The sequence below is a fragment of the Gopherus flavomarginatus genome, chromosome 7 (genome assembly GCF_025201925.1).
Source record: "Gopherus flavomarginatus isolate rGopFla2 chromosome 7, rGopFla2.mat.asm, whole genome shotgun sequence".
Taxonomy (NCBI): Eukaryota; Metazoa; Chordata; order Testudines; family Testudinidae; genus Gopherus; species Gopherus flavomarginatus.
In genome coordinates this window covers 114,775,982-114,795,488 of record NC_066623.1, presented here as the reverse complement: position 1 = coordinate 114,795,488, position 19,507 = coordinate 114,775,982, and the positions used below count along the sequence as shown (strand labels likewise).

Genomic DNA, 19,507 nt, shown 5'->3' with positions numbered 1-19,507 from the left:
ACAGTAAAAATTTTCTTTAATTAAAAGCTTTTCTTGTTTAAGAACCTGATTGTTTTTTTTATTCTGGTGAGACCCCGGGGACTGGGTCTGGATTCACCAGGGAATTGGTGGGGAGAAAGGAGGGAAGGGGGAGAGAAAAGGAGGGGGGGAAGGTGAATTTTCCTCTCTGTTTTAAGCTTTAAGGAGTTTGAATCACAGTAATCTTCCAGGTAACCCAGGGAGGGGAAGCCTGGGAGAGGCAACGGTGAGGGAAAGGGTTTACTTTCCTTGTGTTAAGATCCAGAGGGACTGGGTCTTGGGGGTCCCCAGGCAAGGTTTTGGGGGACCAGAGTGTACCAGGCACTGGAATTCCTGGTTGGTGGCAGCGCTACAAGTACTAAGCTGGTAATTGAGCTTAGAGGAATTCATGCTGGTACCCCATCTTTTGGACGCTAAGGTTCAGAGTGGGGAATTGTACCTTGACAACTGGGATGAAGCAGGAGTAACTGCACTTGAAGTCAATGAGGTATTGGTGGAAGCAAGATCAGAATGAGGCTTTTTGTTTTCATTTACCAATACCATTCCCATGGGTCAAGGTTCCTGTTCCATTGACAGCAGAGGCTTTGCACCGTTCCAAATCAATGAAGGAATGTCCAGGGGTTTCAAAGGAGAAGGAACTGGAGCTCTTCCAGACGTGTGTTCCCATGGGTGCTCCTCTTCCGGCGCCCAGGGATTTTTTGTAGCAGTGCCCGTTCAGCCCATGCACACGCTCCAGGAATCCTCATGCCCCATGGCAAGGATACACAGAGCTGCATGGGTGAACCACCCTCAGTTCCTTCTCTACCACTAAGTTTCACGAGAGAAAAGTCCGAAGCAGTGGGGAAGGAGGGCAGGAAGTGGAGCACCCATAGGGACATACATCTTGAAGAACTCCAGTTACTGCACAAGGTGAGTAACCACTCCTTCTTCAAGTCATGTCCCTATGGGTGATCCACTTCAGGTGACTCCCGAGCAGCATCCCCACATGGAGAGCCATTGCTAATACTGAAGACAGAACTGCATTGCCAGTGGCAGCATCTGATCTAGAGGCATGAACCAAAACATGGTGTCTGGAAAACGAAGTCCAGCTCTGCAAATTTCAACACCAGAACATCTTTGAGCAATGCCACCGAGGTAGACTGAGACATTGCAGAATGGGCTAGCAACTTAAGAGGAGGCTGGGTATTGACAGACTCATAATAGGAGATAAAACACCCAGTGATTCACCTTGAGAATCTTTGGGTGGAGATTGTGGATCCTCTGGCTCTGTCCACAATTCAAATGGTCTGGGAGACTATCTAAATGGTTTGGTTCTGTGCAAGCAGGTCTGCAAGGCAACATCCTCTCTAGTCTGTTGTGGCTTCAGGAGAAAACTAGGAACTGAGTGACTTAGATAATGCGAAATTCTGAAGACATTCAAGGTAGAAACTTAGGATGTGATTGTAACAAAACATTTTCCTTGAAAAACACTGTAAATGGAGGACCTGCCATTAAATCCCCCAGTCCGCCAACCCTCCGGGCAGAAGTGATAGCCACTAAGAAAGTCATTCTCCTGGATAGGTGACATAAACAACATGTAGCTCAAAGGGGTGTTTCATAAAACCGCTAAGGACAAAATTCAAGTCCCTTGTTGAGGAGGGTTCTTTAATCTGTGAGGAAAGAGTCACCAGACTTCTGAGGAATCTTGGCATTGTGGACTGAGGAAAAACCTTCCACAGACAAATGAAAGGCTGTGATAGCAGTCGCATGTACCCAGACAGAACTCAGACCAAGACCTAGGTAGCCTAGGACAGTGGAAAGAGAAGAGTGAACAGGAGATGCAATTAAGCAAAAGCTACAGCTCAGGTCAAGTGGACACACTCAGTGCTCTGTCTCAGGTGGAAGGACAGCTGAAGGCGGTTTGCCCACGCAGCTCTGTATTTCCTCATTGGGGGGCACACGGAGGTCTGCAGCACTTACACAAGTACTGGAAATCTCCAAAGAAAGGCGCATGAGGTGCATCTCTTCTTTCTCTGCCTCTCTTTTCCCTCCCACCCTTTGCCGATCTTGTAGACTGTAATCTCTTTAGGGCAGGGACTCAGAGTGGGAGTGCTTAGCACAACTGGGCCCAATTTTGGTGGTGGCTCTAATACTGTAATGTAAGTACCATTAGCCCCTCAACCTAAGAGCAGTCAGTTCTCTGCCACGAAGGGGGCCTCTGAACTCAACATGGCAGGTTAAGGAACGTGGGCAGACAGCTGGGTCACTGGACCAGAAGACTTGCCTGCAGAACTTTACGTTTCTGATGGTAGGGCACGGAGCTCTGCAACCCTGCTGCATGCGGGTCTGGGTATGAATGGTTCATATTGAAATTTTACAGCTCTCCCTTGGCAGACACTTAACACTGAGTCCCCAAGGCGCACGAGGAGCCCCACAGGAAAAGCGACATCAGAAAATTCACGACAGTTCTTCCAATTAAGGCAGGTGGACAGCACAGTCTCTTTGGGCTTCCTCATGCTGCTCAACCTGTGGCTCTCCATTTCAATTGGAAACAATTTTCCCTCTAGGGAGAGCATCAGTGGGGACCCCCTCTCATCAGTGGGCTGCTCAACAGATTCCCAGCTGCTCACTGAAGGGATGGGGAAATTTATGCCCCTTAAACACAGAGATCCCCTGCCTGGCGCATGCACCTGCCCTCCTCTCCTCACAACAACACGTTATTTATCTACAACCGAAGTTTCTTCTTTTGCATCCATTTGCAGGGGAGTCCCATGGTCTGAACCCAAGAGGCAAAGACCCTCTTCCGGCACTGCCCTTGCCTCTCCAGCAGCAGAATGCACAGCAAGCTCATCTCCGCTGACAACCCAAGCTTTCCCCTCCTGACCACCGTCTGTGCCCCCTCCCTGATGTCAGTTGCAGCAACATGAGGGAAGGAAAGAAATCCAGCAGAAGGAGGAAACTCTCCTGTGTGAAGGCACAAAAACAGAGACACTCCCACATCTCCGAGGCAAAGCAGAACATGATATCTGAGCAAGCTCTCAGCATGGTTACCACCCCAGCATTCTCTCATGCCTGCCGTGTTCTAAGAAGCCTGGCCCCTCCGGATAACAAGGTCTGAATCTGATTTTCCATGGAAGCACTAAGCCCCAATTTAGATCTGCGTGAGCATAAACAAGTTTGGCTTTCATTGCAGAGAGAAGATGCTCTGCCAAGCCGGGAACAGGCTGCCATTAGCATGTGCTTCCTCAGCCACAGAGCAGGCAAATTCTCCAGAGCAAAGCACAAGTGCAGCAATTAGAATGCAAGGGGGTGCAGAAGCTGTTTAACTCTGCGACCTCAGAGGTCACCGCAGCTGACTCCCAGCCCCTGTATAAATATTGTATGAGTTGGTGAGAGGCCTTTCAAAGCGCTGTCCCTCCCCCTCCACCATCACATTCTGCATCTAGCTAGACACGCCAGCAACATTAGTTACAGATCTGACAGTCAGAAAAATCACTCGGGTAAATGAGAGAGAATGGGGGTGAGGGCTGCTTGCTGGAGCCGGCTATTGCAGCCAATAGGCCAGGGATGGAAAGCATGCCCTGCTTTCCTCGTCACCATGCATCCTTCTACTGCATTCATTAGCAGCACGCAATCACCTGCTGGTGTAATCAGGTCTTTAACCAGTGCGTAAGTGCCACTGAGGATAAGGGGAAGGAGGAGGAGCAGCCAGCGCTAGAGAAGAGCTACCCATTTAAGCAACAGGAAGGCTTGGTGGGACTTCCCTCTTCTTCAAAGAGTACCCAAGTGTACATGCCACATGCTGCTGGATCTCCAGTGCTATGGGTGGGACAGAGAGAGATGCTGCATTCCCTCATAAGCAGCTCTCCCGGCCCTTCGCGGCGGCCAGGTCTACACTGGGAGCATGCACACCAGTATGCTGTACCAGTAAAGCACTCCATGTGTGGACGCAGCTTTACATCAGCAAATTGCGCTTTTAGTGGTGCGGCTTATTCCAGCTCCCCCCCACCCCCCCCACCCAAGCAAATAAAGTTACATTGGCAAAAGTGCAGTTTTACAGGTGTGAGTGCATCTACACTAGGCACATTTCACAAACCGCACCTCTGCCCGCCCCACACAGACATAGCTATGCCAGCGAGATCGTGGCGCGCAGACTGGTCCTTCACCTCCCAGCGCAAGAGGACCCTTCACCGAAAAACACAGCTTCCTCTCCTCTAAAGCCCTCCAGAAACGCCCCCAGCCCAGCTTCATCCACTCCACCCTGAGATGGACCTCAGAAGTACCCAGTGGTGGCTAAAGCTAGGGGCCTCCATCCTGATCCCTCTCCCCCACTCTGTGTGAGAGTCACCATGGCCTTAGTATCTGAGAGACTCTGCCCTCTCCTGCCGACCTCTCACAACGCTGCCTTCGAAGAAGCCGCTTGGTCCCTGCCCTCCTCCTGCAGCAGTCCGCCAGGGCCCTGCCTTTTCCTCTGTTGTCCACCTTTCAGATCACTGTGGAACAGTGCAAAGCCTCTGCAACACTCCTAACCCCTGCTGGGCCACAAAGCCAGAAACCAGCCCCAAATGCGGGTCTCCTATACCTCTCCCTCACTCCCTTCAGCTCTTCTTCCCCCACTAACCATCCCCCTCTGCTCTCAGCTCTCACCTTATACGCCTTGCGTCACCAGGGGATAGCAGAGCAGAATTCAAACATGCCCCTTCACTCCACTCCTGGAGAATCCACAGCCCATTGCCAAACGTACCCAGTCAGTCACGCCCACTGACTAGAGCCGGCGCGTGTGCACACGCTCCCTCCTGTATGTTGTCTCGCCTAGACTGTAAGCTCAGCAGGGCAGGGACCTGGCCTGGTTACAGGACCACCAAAGGGGCACACAAATTCGTGGCAATAGGAATCCCTGCCCCGTGTTATTGGCAGCACCGGGGGGAGGGGACACAGAAAGAGACGCAGTCCTTGGAGTGTAGACTGACACCGCCCCAGCTGCACAGGGAGTCTTACACAGCCAGCCAGCCGCTGCATACGTGATAACAGGGCGTTTGTATTCTGGGCACCAGGCAGAGCCAGCACACCTCAGCCTGAGCTTCCCGCCAGCAGCCTCCCCTTGCACTGTGCCGGGTCACTGAGCCCGCAAGCCTGGTTGTACCGCCCTGGCCTCCCCCAAGCAGGCTGCACAATTAGCAGGCTTACCCCTCCGCAGGCAGGGGAGACGAAGGGAGAAGCGATGGACGGGGAGAGTGAGAGAGGGACGGGGTGGTGGGGGAAAGGTCTGAGCACTCTCTCCCAAGCCCCGCATTGAGCGCAAGCACCCGGGCCGCTGTGCAGCTCTTGCAGTACTGCTCTAACGCTCTCTGACAGCCTCTGAAGACGGCGAGCTGTTTGCAGTCAGCATCGTGATTTGTTAGTAATTATTTTCACAGTGTCACACCGCTGTCACTCTCTTAACAAAGAGACAGGCAGCCCGAGGCTGCCTGCAAGAGAGAATCAGCAGCGAAAAGGGACTGTCAGGCACCCGGAGACTCTCTGCTCCTCTGGGCTCTATAACAGAGCCCTTACCTAGTTCTAAGGGAACATCTCAGAAGCTGCAAGTCAATCTTCTGACACCTTGGCCACAGAGATGGGAATTTCCCCCTTACCCAAACCCACCATAAGCCTGACAGGGTTAGATTTCCTTAAACCCTTCATGTACTTCCAGCCCACAGCCACCACAGGGAACTTTAGCTATTGATGACGTCACGCTCTCCTATTAGCTCTAATTTCTTTGTATGTGGCCATGCCGTGAGACTGTTCTCTGTAAGCACAAAAACCCTGCGACGAAATCCCACACAACCTCAATGCGTGTGCACGCACTGATCCATTCACCCCAGCCAAGTGCTTGTGCATTTCTTCAGACGGTCCTCACCAGCTAGGTCACACCGCTGTATTCCACATGATGGAAACATTCCACTCGGCATTTCACAATGCCAGGGGACCGTGGCAGCGTCCCCACACCTGAAATATACAGCCTAATGATTTGTTTCCCCTGCTACCATGCACACATCACACTGACATGCTGAGAACCTCCCTTAACTGTCTCCATCCATCTCGTACCTGCTATGTAACAGTTGTGATCCTTCCTTCGGCTAACTTGTCAGTCAAAGGTAATCACCCTTTCCCAGTAAATGTGGAGCCTGCTCAGGCCCCTAAGAAACAGAAGCTATTCTGGCACCTGATATGTCACACAATAGAAGCGTAGCCAGATGAAAGAGAGACACCTGGCCAGCTAGCCTTTAGAGCTCTCTTGATCTCCACACAGAAAGCTCGTGGATTTGCTTTTGAGCAATTCAAGTTTTGTATTACACTGGATAGGAACAGTCTTCCTCCCGGTCTGCGCAGACACAAAGCACAAGGGTCATTCTCTGTAGCAGCAAGGAGAGATGGGTATTAATTCACCCTCCTAGCACAGAGAGAGTTTGGAGATATTAAACCTCATGATACAAGCAAAACCCTCCCATAATTAACTGCATGGAAGAGCACTAGCTCAGAGGGCAGCTCCCTTTCAGGGGTCTTTTTAATAACCAAGAAATGGCACATGTATGCTGTGAAGAATTAGGATCACCACTGGGAAGCTAAATGGTCCATAAAATGTAACAGCTCCCTTCAGAGCTGGGAGCGCAGCACACTACCGCAGAGAAGAGACCGTGGCAGCTTCACCCCAGCCTCCCAGCATGCAGACTGAAGAGGACATACATGAGAACGGGAAGTCATCTTCACCCTGTGCCTAAGGACCTCCTATTGGCCAATTTACAGACTAACCGCAGTACTGCCTCCGCGGACTCTATGGTCCAACGTGCAGACAGTGGAGTCAATGCAGCAAAGGTGGAGGTTACCTGGGGGAAGCTGGAGAAGGAAAGGAAATCAGCACCTAAGAACGAGGGAGCTGTGAAGAGAAGGGAGGAGAAAGCCAAAGGCCAGAGGAATTTTAGTGTCCAAAGAGAGGCTGATAATGCTAACTAGAGTTAGGTGAGCTTTCCCCACAGCCCCCGATGCTATTCCGTATCCCTCTTCCTTCCCTCCTCCATTCTCTCCCATCTCACTTCTCCCCTCCATTTGCTCTAGGTGTCTCAATCTGTCTCTTCAAGTCTACCCCGGATGATCCCGGAAAGTAAGATTCTGGCTCTGGAGAGCTCGGCTCAGCACTGCAAGAGGCAGGTGCCACGGCCATGCCAGTGGAATAGCAACTACCAGTCGGAATGGATCATGCTAGTTACTCTGAAGGCTATCACTGAGGTCCAGCTCCCTTCAGGGCTGGGACCCCAGAGCCCATGTGCCCACTCCTCAGGAAATGGCGGAAGGCTGTGGGGCATGGCACTAGAGAATGCCCTGTAAGGAAAACACTGAGATGGACTCAAGGTGACTCAATCAGTCTTTGCCATCAAGGAGCCCGAAGAGGAAAAAGACTTGAGAGCACTGAACCCATCTGGAGAAATGGCTTCTAACAGCAGTGACAACAAGGACAAAATACTGCCAAGCTAGCGTACGAGTTGCGAGTTATATTAGACCTCAACAACCGCATGGTGAGAGTGGAGTTGGTGACATGGGAGCCCAGAGCTGCCAGGTTAGAAGCACTTTACGTTCTGGAGGCTCCCAACCCAGAGAAGCGATTTCCACTCAAGCTGTTGGGAAGGCAGTGCCAATACACAACTGCTTTGCTTAGGCTTGGAAGAAGAGTGAGTTGGGGCTCCCAGAGTACAAAGTTGACGCATTAAAGCGGTCTAAGATGATGTGGCTGTCCCAAGCCAGACAATCGGATTCCTCACAGTAGCACGCTCCTCACAATCATGCACCTACTGTAGCTTTCACACACACTTCAATGGACAAAATTGCCCAAGCCCCTAAAGGCATTCAGTGCCTGTTGTCTTCATACCACCAAGCATTTCAGATGACCTGGGAGGGGGGAAGAAGGGGGCACTGTGCTGAAGAAATGTGGATAGAAGACGTGCCCCTCTAGTAACAGGAATCCAGTAGCACAGAAGCATGCCAGTCCTCCTCTCCCTCTCACATTAATCGGCTTTTTACCGTTTCTCCGTATCTCAGATTCATAGATTTTTAAACCAGAAGTCATCACTGAGTGAGTCTTTCTGCATGGCAAGGGCCACAGAATTTCACCCAGGGATTCCTGCAGTGGCGGGAATGGTTCTTCCTTATCACACAAGTGAATGCTTCAAGCCCAATAACTAGTGGTTGAACTAGAGCATCTCTTTCAGCAAGGCCTCCAGTCTCCATGTAAAGACACCCAGTGGTGCTGACCTGCCACACCCCTTGGCGAGCCATTCCAGTGGTGGTTCACTGCTTCACTCCCAGATATGAACAGTATTCTCTCTCTCACTCCTCCCCACATCACACCATTCCTCCAGCATTTCTCTATTGCCTACAATATCATCTTCACTTTTCTAACTCCTCATTCTATGCTCCTGATTCTCAAACAGCAGAACCCACACCCTCTTGAGTTGGATTTGCATCAAAGTTCACTATGTTTTCAACCAGCACCTCTCCAACGATGTCAGAACCAGGAACAGGGCTCTTACCCTGTGTGTGCTGAAGACGAGCAACGCCGACGTATACAGTCCTGGGCAAGGTAAGTCCTACAGAAACTGTTTCATTACAAGCCTTTCCCCAAAAGGAATTCAGGAAAAGTTACACATCACAGGACTCCTCATGGAACCATCAGATCTCAAACAGAACTAGAAACAGAAGATGGCCACCAGATGGCCCTGCAAAGGGATAATGAGGACCAAGACTGTGAGACATTTCAAATAAATACAGGGGGGAATCTTAAAAGAAAAAATGCAGAACTTACTTCACAAAAGTGACTTCAGTTCATTTTGTTTTTAAAATATACCAATTCTGTTATGGTCAGAGAAGTGAGTTCAGCCAGTGCTGCTGGTGAATTAACAGTGAGGGACTCACCACAATTGCTAGAACCGAGCATGTGGGAAAACGCCTTGACGAGCTTTTCCTACTTAGCCCTGCCAATGCACCTCAATCTCAGCGGATGTGGCTGTATTCCCAACCTACAGGCTCTCCCCTCACCCCCCACTACTAGTCCAGTCTTGGGCTCCCAACACACAGCTCTGATGCACCTCACCTCCGCCCTGCCACATCCCAAGCTATCCAAGGCCCGGGCCCCTTTGGAGCTCAGACTGAAACATGGCTAACAGCAGAGAAAGCAAGAAGGTTTTCTGCCGAGTTCCCATGCACGGTCCTGTCAATGTACTTGAATTGTGGCCTACAATACCACTCCCCCAAGCAAAGACTGCCTGGCCCATCCTGGTTACTGTCATATATAAGGGGTATATTAACGCTATCAATTCACTTTCGCTCATGACCAAACATGGACTTTACCTCAAGCCTCTAGAGGAGAAGGCTAGGAAGTGCCAACTCACTGAACCACTAAGGTCCCAGATTTGAAAGAGCAAAAGCATTCCTTCCCTTGAGCCTGCTGCATAGAATGACAGAGGCCTAACGAGGCCTGATTTGCTCTTCACGTGCAGTTGACTTGCCAGCATAACTCACAAAAGAAGAATTAAAACAGTAAAATAAAGAAAGCAATGGTATAATTCCTTGCTAAGAGTTCACTAATGTGCATCCTAAGACGTGCACCAAGGGCTATAAACATTTCAAGCCACTTCACTATGTTTTATCACTATATTAGAAAGAGAGCATTTGCCTTTTACCACTGACTTCACAAAATAAACTTCTGCACAAGTCATTTTCTGTGAAGAAATGAATTTGCTCCCTTGGATCTGCCACAGAAAGCATTACAATAGCATCTTTGCTCTGGCGGACATACAGTTAGCAACACCTCTGCCAATGATAGTCCCGGTACGTTCATGGATCTGATGGTGCTTGTTATTTTTATGTAATCCTGTAACCATGCACAGGCTTAGATGGATGGTCTTGTGGTTAAGGCACTGGACTGGGACTCAGGAGAGTGGGTTCAATTCCTAGCTCTGCCACTGTGCGAATGACCGTGGGCATGGGACTTAATCTCACCGTGTCTCACTTCCCTAGTTATGAAAGGGGGATAATACTTCTCTAGGCCAGATAGGAGTTAAAGGATAAATCCATAAAGGCTTGGGAGGGTGATGGGGTCCATATATGCAGACAGATAAGACAGCGTTTTAAAAGAGGGAGAACATGCTAATCCAAATCTCCTTCCCCAAAGAGCTTACGAAACAAGAGTTCAACTCAGCTAAGGTCAAGCATCTTCTGTTTCCACTGAAATCCCAACACACCATAAGCTGCTCCCCGTTTTTGGCCCCTCAAGATGTATGTTACACGTGTCATCAAACGCTACCTCAGTGTAAGTTTTATCACTGAATCACTGGTGCAAGTTACATCTCAGGTGCAACACTGCTGAACCTGGGCCAAGGACTGAGCCTGCTTATACCAGCTCTGAGCATGGCCCTGCAGCTTTTCAACTCTTAAAGTCTCTCCTTGCAACAGGCTACAGGAATTCTCTTGTTGCGCGCACACGGGCCTGAGGACCTGTGTGCCTAACAAGGCTGAATCCTCACTCGTGTGTTTTAGCTTGGCAGGTCTGGTGCCCCTTTCATCTTCTGCATGAGGTAGCGCTTCTTTAATTAATAACATTTCTGTGCCTACACAGGGAACTTTACACCCAGAATGAATGGCCCTCTCTCATTAGAATCACTACTGTCATGATGTATTCAAGAGCAGGAGCATGATTCATTTCCTTGTCTGCGGACGGAGAGGTTTTTTTTTTTTTTTTGGGGGGGGGGGGGGAGGGGAGGGGCGGGTAAGAGAAGAGGTTTTATAATGAGTGACTTGTATTTGTTGAAGGTGATATGTGACTGTCGGCTTGAATTGCCTTGTCAGGACAAGCCTTCAGAAAGGTGATGTTCCCACTCAAGAGGTTTTCCTCATTAAAGAAATTGCATCTTAACAAGAGGGAAGGGGAGAGGTGGGAAGAGAACAGCTGTCTCTCCCTCTCTAGGATGGTTTGTGCTCATCAGCAGTCGATCCAAATACAAAGACAGGATCAGCTTCTCATTTTCCAGCCCCCTTTCAAGCTTGGCACTCTGTCTCTGCTAGACATCTAATCCACCTAGGAAAAGCAAGGAGCCTCTCCTATTCTGCCACATGCACTGATGGTTTACGACCCATCCCATATGGTTGCTGCAGGGCTGGGCATCCTTATCAGCTTTGAAGAACCTCCACAGCCCAGCTCAGAAGTTGCTGGACCTTCCTCCACATCTAGGTTCTTGTGATTCGCATGGCTGGCAGCAGGCAGCAGATTGAACAGAACACCCCTGAGATCTGGGGCATTCCAAACAAGCTCCACTCCACAAGAAAAGCAACCACTGGAGCCAATCTCATGTCACCTGGAGGATCCAAACCAATGACAGGTGTCAAAGCCCCAAGCAGCAGGACTTCCACCTCCCTTGCCACAGACTGGGGTTTCTCTAGCCATTCACAGGGTGCTGCCTTAATACAGAGGAATTCCCCCTGCATCAGGGCTCTCCATTGGGTTTGGCAGGCTATCCACAGCCTACTTCTGGCTTTTCTACCTTACTTGAATACCCATGCCACTGCACTGAAGCATCGGCCTTGCCCACTTCTACCCACAGTCACCACTATTCAGCCTGTTTGCTTGCCCATCATCCGACAGTACCCATACCCTGTGGCAGGGAGGAACACAGTGCACAACTGGTGGTATAGCTACTGCAGTATGGGTCCAGTCAAAGAGAAACAGTCTCTGGGTATCCATCTTCCTTAGCGCCCCCTCCCCTCCATCATCCTCTGACCCTAAAGACAAGTGCCACGGAAATACCCGAGACAGACAAGACAGCCCAAACCCAGTAACACCACAGATCTCCTCCAGCCCAAGGAGGTGTGAAGCACAATCTTGTTCCCTAACGACTCTTCCATGGGGCAGCATTAAACATTCCTGCTGCCGACTGAGCATGATTGAACCAGGATCAATGGGAAATGAGAACATTGCACAGCAGGAGAAAGCTGGGTAAAAAGGCTGGAGCTTGCCTCTGTTGGGCAGAGATGGTCTCAAGGTGATTGCACTTGAGAATCTCAGATGAAAGGTGTTATAGAAGTGGAACTTAGTATTAAAACTGGAAGCCTGATAAAAGGAGCAGCAGGGTTGGAAACCAGGCCAGCCTCTGGCTAGGACCTCTGCAGATTTCATAAGCAAGGAAGCGATGCTGCGAGAAATGGAGTTAATGACTCAGTAGGTGGCGTTCTTCTCCTGAAGGAGACAGGCACACTGCCAGGGGCACGATGCTACCGGAGATGCTAAGGAAGATGAAGAGGGCCTGACACTCTGTTGTTATTAGAGACCCGGTTTTCACAAGAGCAAGTAGGGTTAGTTCTCATATCCTGGCCAAGTTCCACATGTCGCCGACTCCTCTTGGAGTTTTAATAACACTTTATTCGAGTTCATGCCACCTCATACGCAGGTCTGCTAGCACAGCCACGCTTCACCCCAGAGCGGGTACGTTTCAGCGGAGAGCTGAAGTGATCCTTAGGCAGCGGGATGTGAGAAGCCACTTTGGGGCTATTCAGGGTCAGAGATCCTAGAGGAAGACGAGTAATCAAAGGGCTATGCACCAAAAGAAGATATTTTACTATTTCCCCCAACATGAAGACAGCTTGAAAACGGGGGCATAGCCTCAAACACACGCCCCTTCACTGTGCTGATCACGTTCTTTCAGACGCACCTGACCTCATTTTACTGGGGTTCCCCTGGAATGCAAGAGGACTTTAGTACCAGTTAATGCTGCCACATTATCTCTGCAGAGTACTCAAGTATCAAGCCCTTCACTCCACTGATACTTGGACAAGTAGCCACCACCTTTCCCCATCCGGAGAAGTGCCAGTTATTTATACAGGTGCATTGGGCAGCCCTTCCCGGAGCACATTGCGCATTCCTCACGGCACCACCGAGCTAGTCTTTGGAATGTTTCCCAGATATGCTGCATCCCAGAAGCTGCATCTTTTTGTCCACATGGCCCTGTTGCAGTGCTCAGCCTTTCCTGTTTAAAAAGAGATGTAGCTCTGTTCTGCTTTGCTAAACCCTATTTGGCAATGTGTCTAAACACATGCAAACTTCATTAGCTCAGGAGGGAGACTTGGCGTTTAAGGTGATGGATAAAAGTAATGGGAAATGAGAAGCCCGAGCCGGCAGTGAGTTCTCACTCAAGCCCCATTCAGTGGCATGCTGCTAATCGGATGTGACGCTACACCTGACTGTGTCCAATCAGCACTAGAGCAGAGTGATGTGCTGCTATTCGCTATCAGGTTGAAGGCAGACTCCGTTTCTGTGAGCTTGGAAACATGAAATGCATTTTCCACTTTGCCCTGGAGAAGCTTAGAGATCAAATTCTTAACTTAACGGTTAAAAAACAAACAAACAGACAAGAGAGAACTGAACCACTTGTTCCACTCACTGCACCCTTGTGGGGTCTTCCTTTCCAGCTGGATGGCAACGACAAGTCACAAATGGAAAGTTAAGCTTCCAAGCTCCAGCATGCGACACAGCACCTCTGACTGGCCAGCTCGCACAGCAGCTCCCAGATCCCTGCTGGGGGAGTGGGGGAGAGACACCATTCACCCTGCTCTGTTCAGGGGGTTGTAGCTGAACTACTTCCACAGACTACTGCATTTTTTAATGTGAGGAGGGAGCGACCCCGTGGAATCAGGCAAATGAGCTGATGGCAGGCCCACGGCAGAAATGAGGTAGGGTGCACATGTCATCAAGACTGCTGTGTACAAAGTCCCTCTATCCCACGTACGACACACACGAGCCAGGAAGATGATGAAAAGGAACTTCGTCCAACTCTAGGTGCCAAGGATAGAATCAAAGAACTGGCAGGGACCTTGAGAGGTCATCTAGTCCAGTCCCCCTGCACTCATGGCAGGACTAATTATCTAGACCATCCCTGACAGGTGTTTGTCTAACCTGCTCTTAAAAGTTTCCAGTGATGGAGACTCTACACCCTCCCTAAGCAATTTATTCCAGTGCTTAACCACTCTGAGAGTTAGGAAGTTTTTCCTAATGTCCAACCTAAACCGCCCTGGCTACAATTTAAACCCATTGCTTCTTGTCCTGTTCTCAGAGGTTAAGAAAAACAATTTTTCTTCCTCCTCCTTGTAACAACCTTTCACATACTTGAAAGCTGTTATCATGTCCCCTCAGTCTTCTCTTCTCAAGACTAAACAAATCCAGTTTTTTTCAGTCTTCCCTCATTGCTCATGTTTTCTAGACATTTACTCATTTTTGTTGCTCTTCTCTGTGGACTCTCTCCAATTTGTCCACATCTCTCCTGAAATGTGGTGCCCAGAACTGGACACAATACTCCAGATGAGGCCTAATCAGCACAGAGTAGAGCGGAAGAATGACTTCTCGTGTCTTGCTCACAACACTCCTGCTAATACAGCCCAGAATGATGTTTGCTTTTTTTGCAACAGACTTACACTGTTGACTCCTATTTACCTTGCGATCCACTCTGACCCCCAGATCCCTTCCCGCAGTATCCTTCCATGGCAGTCATTGCCCATTCTGTGTATGGGCACCTGATTGTTCCTTCCTAAGTGGGCACTTTGCATTTGTCCCTATTGAATTTCATCCTGTTTACTTCAGGCCATTTCTCCAGTTTGTCCAGATCATTTTGAATTTTAATCTTATTCTCCAAGCCCATATCCTGCAGCCCCTCCCAGCTTGGTATCGTCCACAAACTTTATAAGCGTACTCAATATGCCATCATCTAAATCAGTGGTGGGCAACATGCGGTCCATCAGTATAATCTGCTTGTGGGCAGAGAGACAGTTTGCTGACGTTGACTGTCCACAGGCACTGCCCTCCGCAGCTCCCAGTGGCCACGGGTCACCATTTCCAGCCAATGGGAGCTGCGGGAAGCAGGTGGCCGCAGGGCTGCAGCAGAGAAGCAGCAGGGCTGCAGGTTGCCCACCACTGATCTAAATCACTGATGAAAATATTGAACAGAACCAGACCCAAAACTGGCCCCTGCGGGACCCCACTTGATACTCCTTCCAGCATGACTGTGAACCACCGACAACTACTCTCTGGGAACGGGTTTTCATGGTGAGGTCAGGGTAGCATTCTCAGAGAATTTCACACTTGAGGCCAGACGATACATGTGGGACACTGAACCGCTGTTTGGGACTTTGAAGAAAAAACAGCAACCCCAAAATAAAGAGACCATAGCCCTACCTCCTTCCCCCAAAATACAGCTCCTGACTACCAAACCTAGAAGGCAGAATACAATTCAATACAGAAGCTAACCTAGGCTGCACACATCCCCTAGACAAGCAGTTATATGTACAATGAAAGAGACAGAAGGACTGGCCTCGTATCTGGGCACCCCCCCCCTATTAACACCAGGAGCCTGACTCAGTACAGCAGTAAGGCACAGAAGAGCCATGAGGGGAGGACAGATCAGAAATAACTGGCCAACACCCCTGAAGCCTTCTTTGTGCTGGTCCCCTGTAAAGGTTTAAATACAAAATTACATGGAAATTAACCTCCATGGCAATACACATAAGGAAAAGGTATCCACGTCAACCCTAGGCATCGCCTTGATAAAGACCTCTCTGTTGACACACAAGGGCAAGCAAGAAATGATTTTGTCTAGATGAGAGCAGATTTGTCATCCCTGCAGGGCTTGTGCTGCAACTTCAGTCCCCGTTTCTCAAGACCTCACTAACCAGAGTGTGAGCAGAGAAGGAGCAGCAGCTACCCCAAGACCAGATTGGGAAATGGAGCCTTCTCCAGGGTTGCAGACATTTTATTTAACCTTAACATCAGGGGAAATGGATGTGAAACTGAAAACCAAGCAATGCCGATAACGAGTTGTAGATGTCGGTTCAGTGCTGGACGTATCAAGCCTGCGCCTGATCGGTGTGATGAAAACAGCAGCCTTTACCAGGCACTTAAACAAGGAAAAGCCACCGAGAGGTGACAGATGCCCCAGTGAATTCAGGGCTCTGTGACACTATGTAGCCTACGCTGCATTTTGGGTCATTTCCTTCTTAGACGGCGAGGGCTGCTTTTTAAATAGCAGGCCCAACTCAGTGTGCAACATGGTGCACCGACATCTGGGTATGCAAATAGCGACATCGATGCCTACATGGCCCTTGCAGCGCCGACCAGCCAGTCTTCCAGTTACTGCGCGCAACAATCTAACAGGCCAGCCTTGGACCCCAGGGTTTTATTCTTCTTTTACGTGACGGCTCAGCAGCTAACATCCACCAGGAAGAGAGAGAAGGCCTTGACTATGAAAGCAAGCCAATGGTCACCCCTTGTTCAAGGATACAGAACCAATGACCACCCTACATACGTAAACCCTTCCTCCTCAACCTTCTTCCCTGCACGAAATGGTAACACGCTTCATTCCAAGGCTGTGCTGGCTGCATGCGGCGCTATGTGGTAAATGCAATATCGTTTTCAAGAAGGAGCAGGTATTTATCCTCGAAGTCTGCCACACGGTCACACTCAGGAGAGGGGCAGGGATAGAAACAGGAGGAACATCCTACTGCGCTTGCCAGTTCAGAAGACATAATGGATAAAAATGGAGCTATCCCAAAGCCCCCAGTTTAAACTCTTCAAGGGGTGTGGGGTCAGACTCACTTGCTACCCTACCCAGTGACCATGTACAAAGCCTTTCTCCTTGATCAATCTTCCGCCCACTCCCCCTGCCGTTACCACTTCTGATTATGCATGACCCTCAACGATCACATGGTGGCATCTTGACACCTGTAAGCAGTCGGGGCTTGGAGTCAGACAGGGAATGCTGCCGGAATCAGGATGGTATGGAGAGAACATGCAGGTTTTTCAGCATCAACTGAAACACACTGTTAAAGTGGGTGCTGGTTCGAACTGAGCTGAGAACCCAGCAGAACTAAGATGTGGGAATTAACAGGAAGAGGAAATAATCAACATGCTCTTTCCCTCCCCACCAAACAAAAACCTGTGTGAAGTTACAGGAATCATCCCACTGCACCAGCAAGAGCTAGGCAATGGGAGAGGAGGAAACATATCCCACAGCGTGCAGTAACAAAGCCCTAGGCAGCTTCCCTTTCCATACTCACATTACTTTCAAATCCCAGTCTCCGCAGGTTACAAAAATCGACTTGACGCTAGGATCTAAGAGGCCTTCCTTCGCCATCCACTCATCGACCCTCTGAAAGGAACGGAGGGAAAGAGGATGAACTTTGTAGACAGGGAAGAGTCACAACAGTTAAACACAGATAAGCTCCTCGCAATCAGACAAGGAGAAAATTGTGATCTTATCCAACAGCAGCCCCCACCTCTCCCTTTCTTCGCTCACATCATCTCAACAAGACCATGTTTGGACCTTGGAAGATTTCCAACAGGAAACAACAGGCGACCAGTGCAGAGACGATCTTACCAAACACTACAATGGCTCTGCTCACAGAAGAATAGGAATCGTACAGTGTTTATGGGACAATACAGCTAAAATATTACTTAGCCCTCCCCCCCCATTTTTCTCTTCCCTTCATCAAATAAGCTGTAACATTATATTTCAGGGCTGTCAATTAATTGCAGTTAATTCGCACGATTAACTCAAAAAGGTTAATCATGATTTAAAAAGTTAATAGCAATTAATCACAGTTTTAATCACACTGTTAAGCAATAGAATGCCAAGTGACATTTATCAAATATTTTTGGATGTTTTTCTACATTTTCAAATAGATTGGTTTCAATCACAACACAGAATATGAAGTGTACAATGCTCACTTTATATTATTTTTTATTATAAATATTTGCATGGTAAAAATTATAAAGGAAATAGTATTTTTCAATTCACCTCATACAAGTACTGTAGTGCAACCTCTTTGTCAGGAAAGTGCAACTTACAAATGTAGGGTTTTTTGTTACACAACCGCACTCAAAAACAAAACAATGTAAAACTTTAGAGCCTTTAAGTCCACTCAGTCCTACTTCTTGTTCAGCCAATCGCTAAGAGAAACAAATTTGTTCACATTTACAGGAGATAACGCTGCCCACTTCTTAATTACAATGTCACCTGAATGTCAGAACAGGTGTTCGCATGGTACTGTTGTAGCCGGTGTCACAAGATATTTACTTGCCAGATGCACTAAAGATTCGTATGCCTCTTCATACTTCAGCCACCATTCCAAAGGACATGCTTCCATGCTGATGACACTCATTAAAAAAAGAATGTGTTAATTAAATTTCTGACTGAACTCCTTGGGAGAGAATTGTATGTCTCCTGCTCTGTGTTTTATCCACATTCTGCCATATATTTCATGTTATAGCAGTCTCGGATGACGACCCAGCACGTTGTTCATTTTAAGAATACTTTCACTGCAGATTTGACAAAACACAAAGAAGATACCAATGTGAGATTTCTAAAGATAGCTACAGCACTTGATCCAGGGTTTAAGAATCTGAAGTGCCTTACAAAATCTGAGAGGGACAAGGTGTGGAGTTTGCTTTCAGAAGTCTTAAAAGAGCAACATTCTGATGCAAAATCTATAGACCTGAACCACCCACAAAAAAAAAAATCAACTTTCTGCTGGTGGCATCTGACTCAGATTATGAAAATGAATACGCGTCAGTCCACACTGCTTTGGATCGTTATCAAGCAGAACCTGCCGTCAGCATGGACACGTCCTCTGAAGCATGAAGGGATATATGAATCTTTAGTGCATCTGGAAAATAAATATCTTGCGACGTTGCCTGCAACAGTGCCACGAGAACGCACGCAGTTACTTTCAGGTGACATTATGAATAAGAAGTGGGCAGCATTATCTTCTGCAAATGTAAATAAACTTGTCTGTCTGAGCAACTGGATGAATAAGAAGTAGGACTGAGTGGACTTATAGGCTCTAAAGTTTTATTTTTGAATTCAGGGTTTTTTTTACATAATTCTACATTTGTAAATTCAGCTTTCATGATAAAGAGATTGCACTACAGTACTTGCAATATGGGAATTGAAAAATACTATTTCTTTTAGTTTTTTACAGTGCAAATATTTGTAATAAAAATAAAGTGAGCACTGTATACTTTGTATTGTGTTGTAACTGAACCCAATATATTTGAAAAAGTAGAAAACATCCAAAAATATTTAAATAAATGGTAATCTATTATTAACAGCGTGATTAATCACAATTAATTTTTTTAATCGCTTGACAGACCTATTACATTTCAAAGTCTCCTCCAATAGAGAGACCCTTATTTCTTGAAGTTCTGTCAGCTTTTTAAAGAAGCTAGAAATTAACCCAAAGACCATGGCGGAGCCTCCACAGACTGAGAACGGAAGGAAAATAAGCCACAAAAGAGATATGAATGAGAGATTCTCATTCAACTCACCCTCATTTCTGAGAGACAACCATCCCTGGATGGGATTTTTCACTTACAGCACATCACCTGGGTCGCAATGAATGTGACACATGAGATGGACACTTATGGGTGCACAGGCATGCACGC

The 19,507-nt window shown here is 48.2% G+C and overlaps 1 protein-coding gene across 4 annotated transcripts in view; it reads right to left on the bottom strand.

The window, feature by feature from the left end:
- Positions 1-19,507, bottom strand: part of ERI3 (ERI1 exoribonuclease family member 3) — a 229,062-nt gene that overhangs the window by 167,036 nt on the left and 42,519 nt on the right. For all 4 annotated transcript variants that reach the window (XM_050961258.1, XM_050961260.1, XM_050961259.1 and 1 more), the window contains one exon: positions 17,122-17,213. In XM_050961258.1, the coding sequence (XP_050817215.1) occupies positions 17,122-17,213 (92 nt within the window). The remainder of the gene's footprint in view (positions 1-17,121; positions 17,214-19,507) is intronic.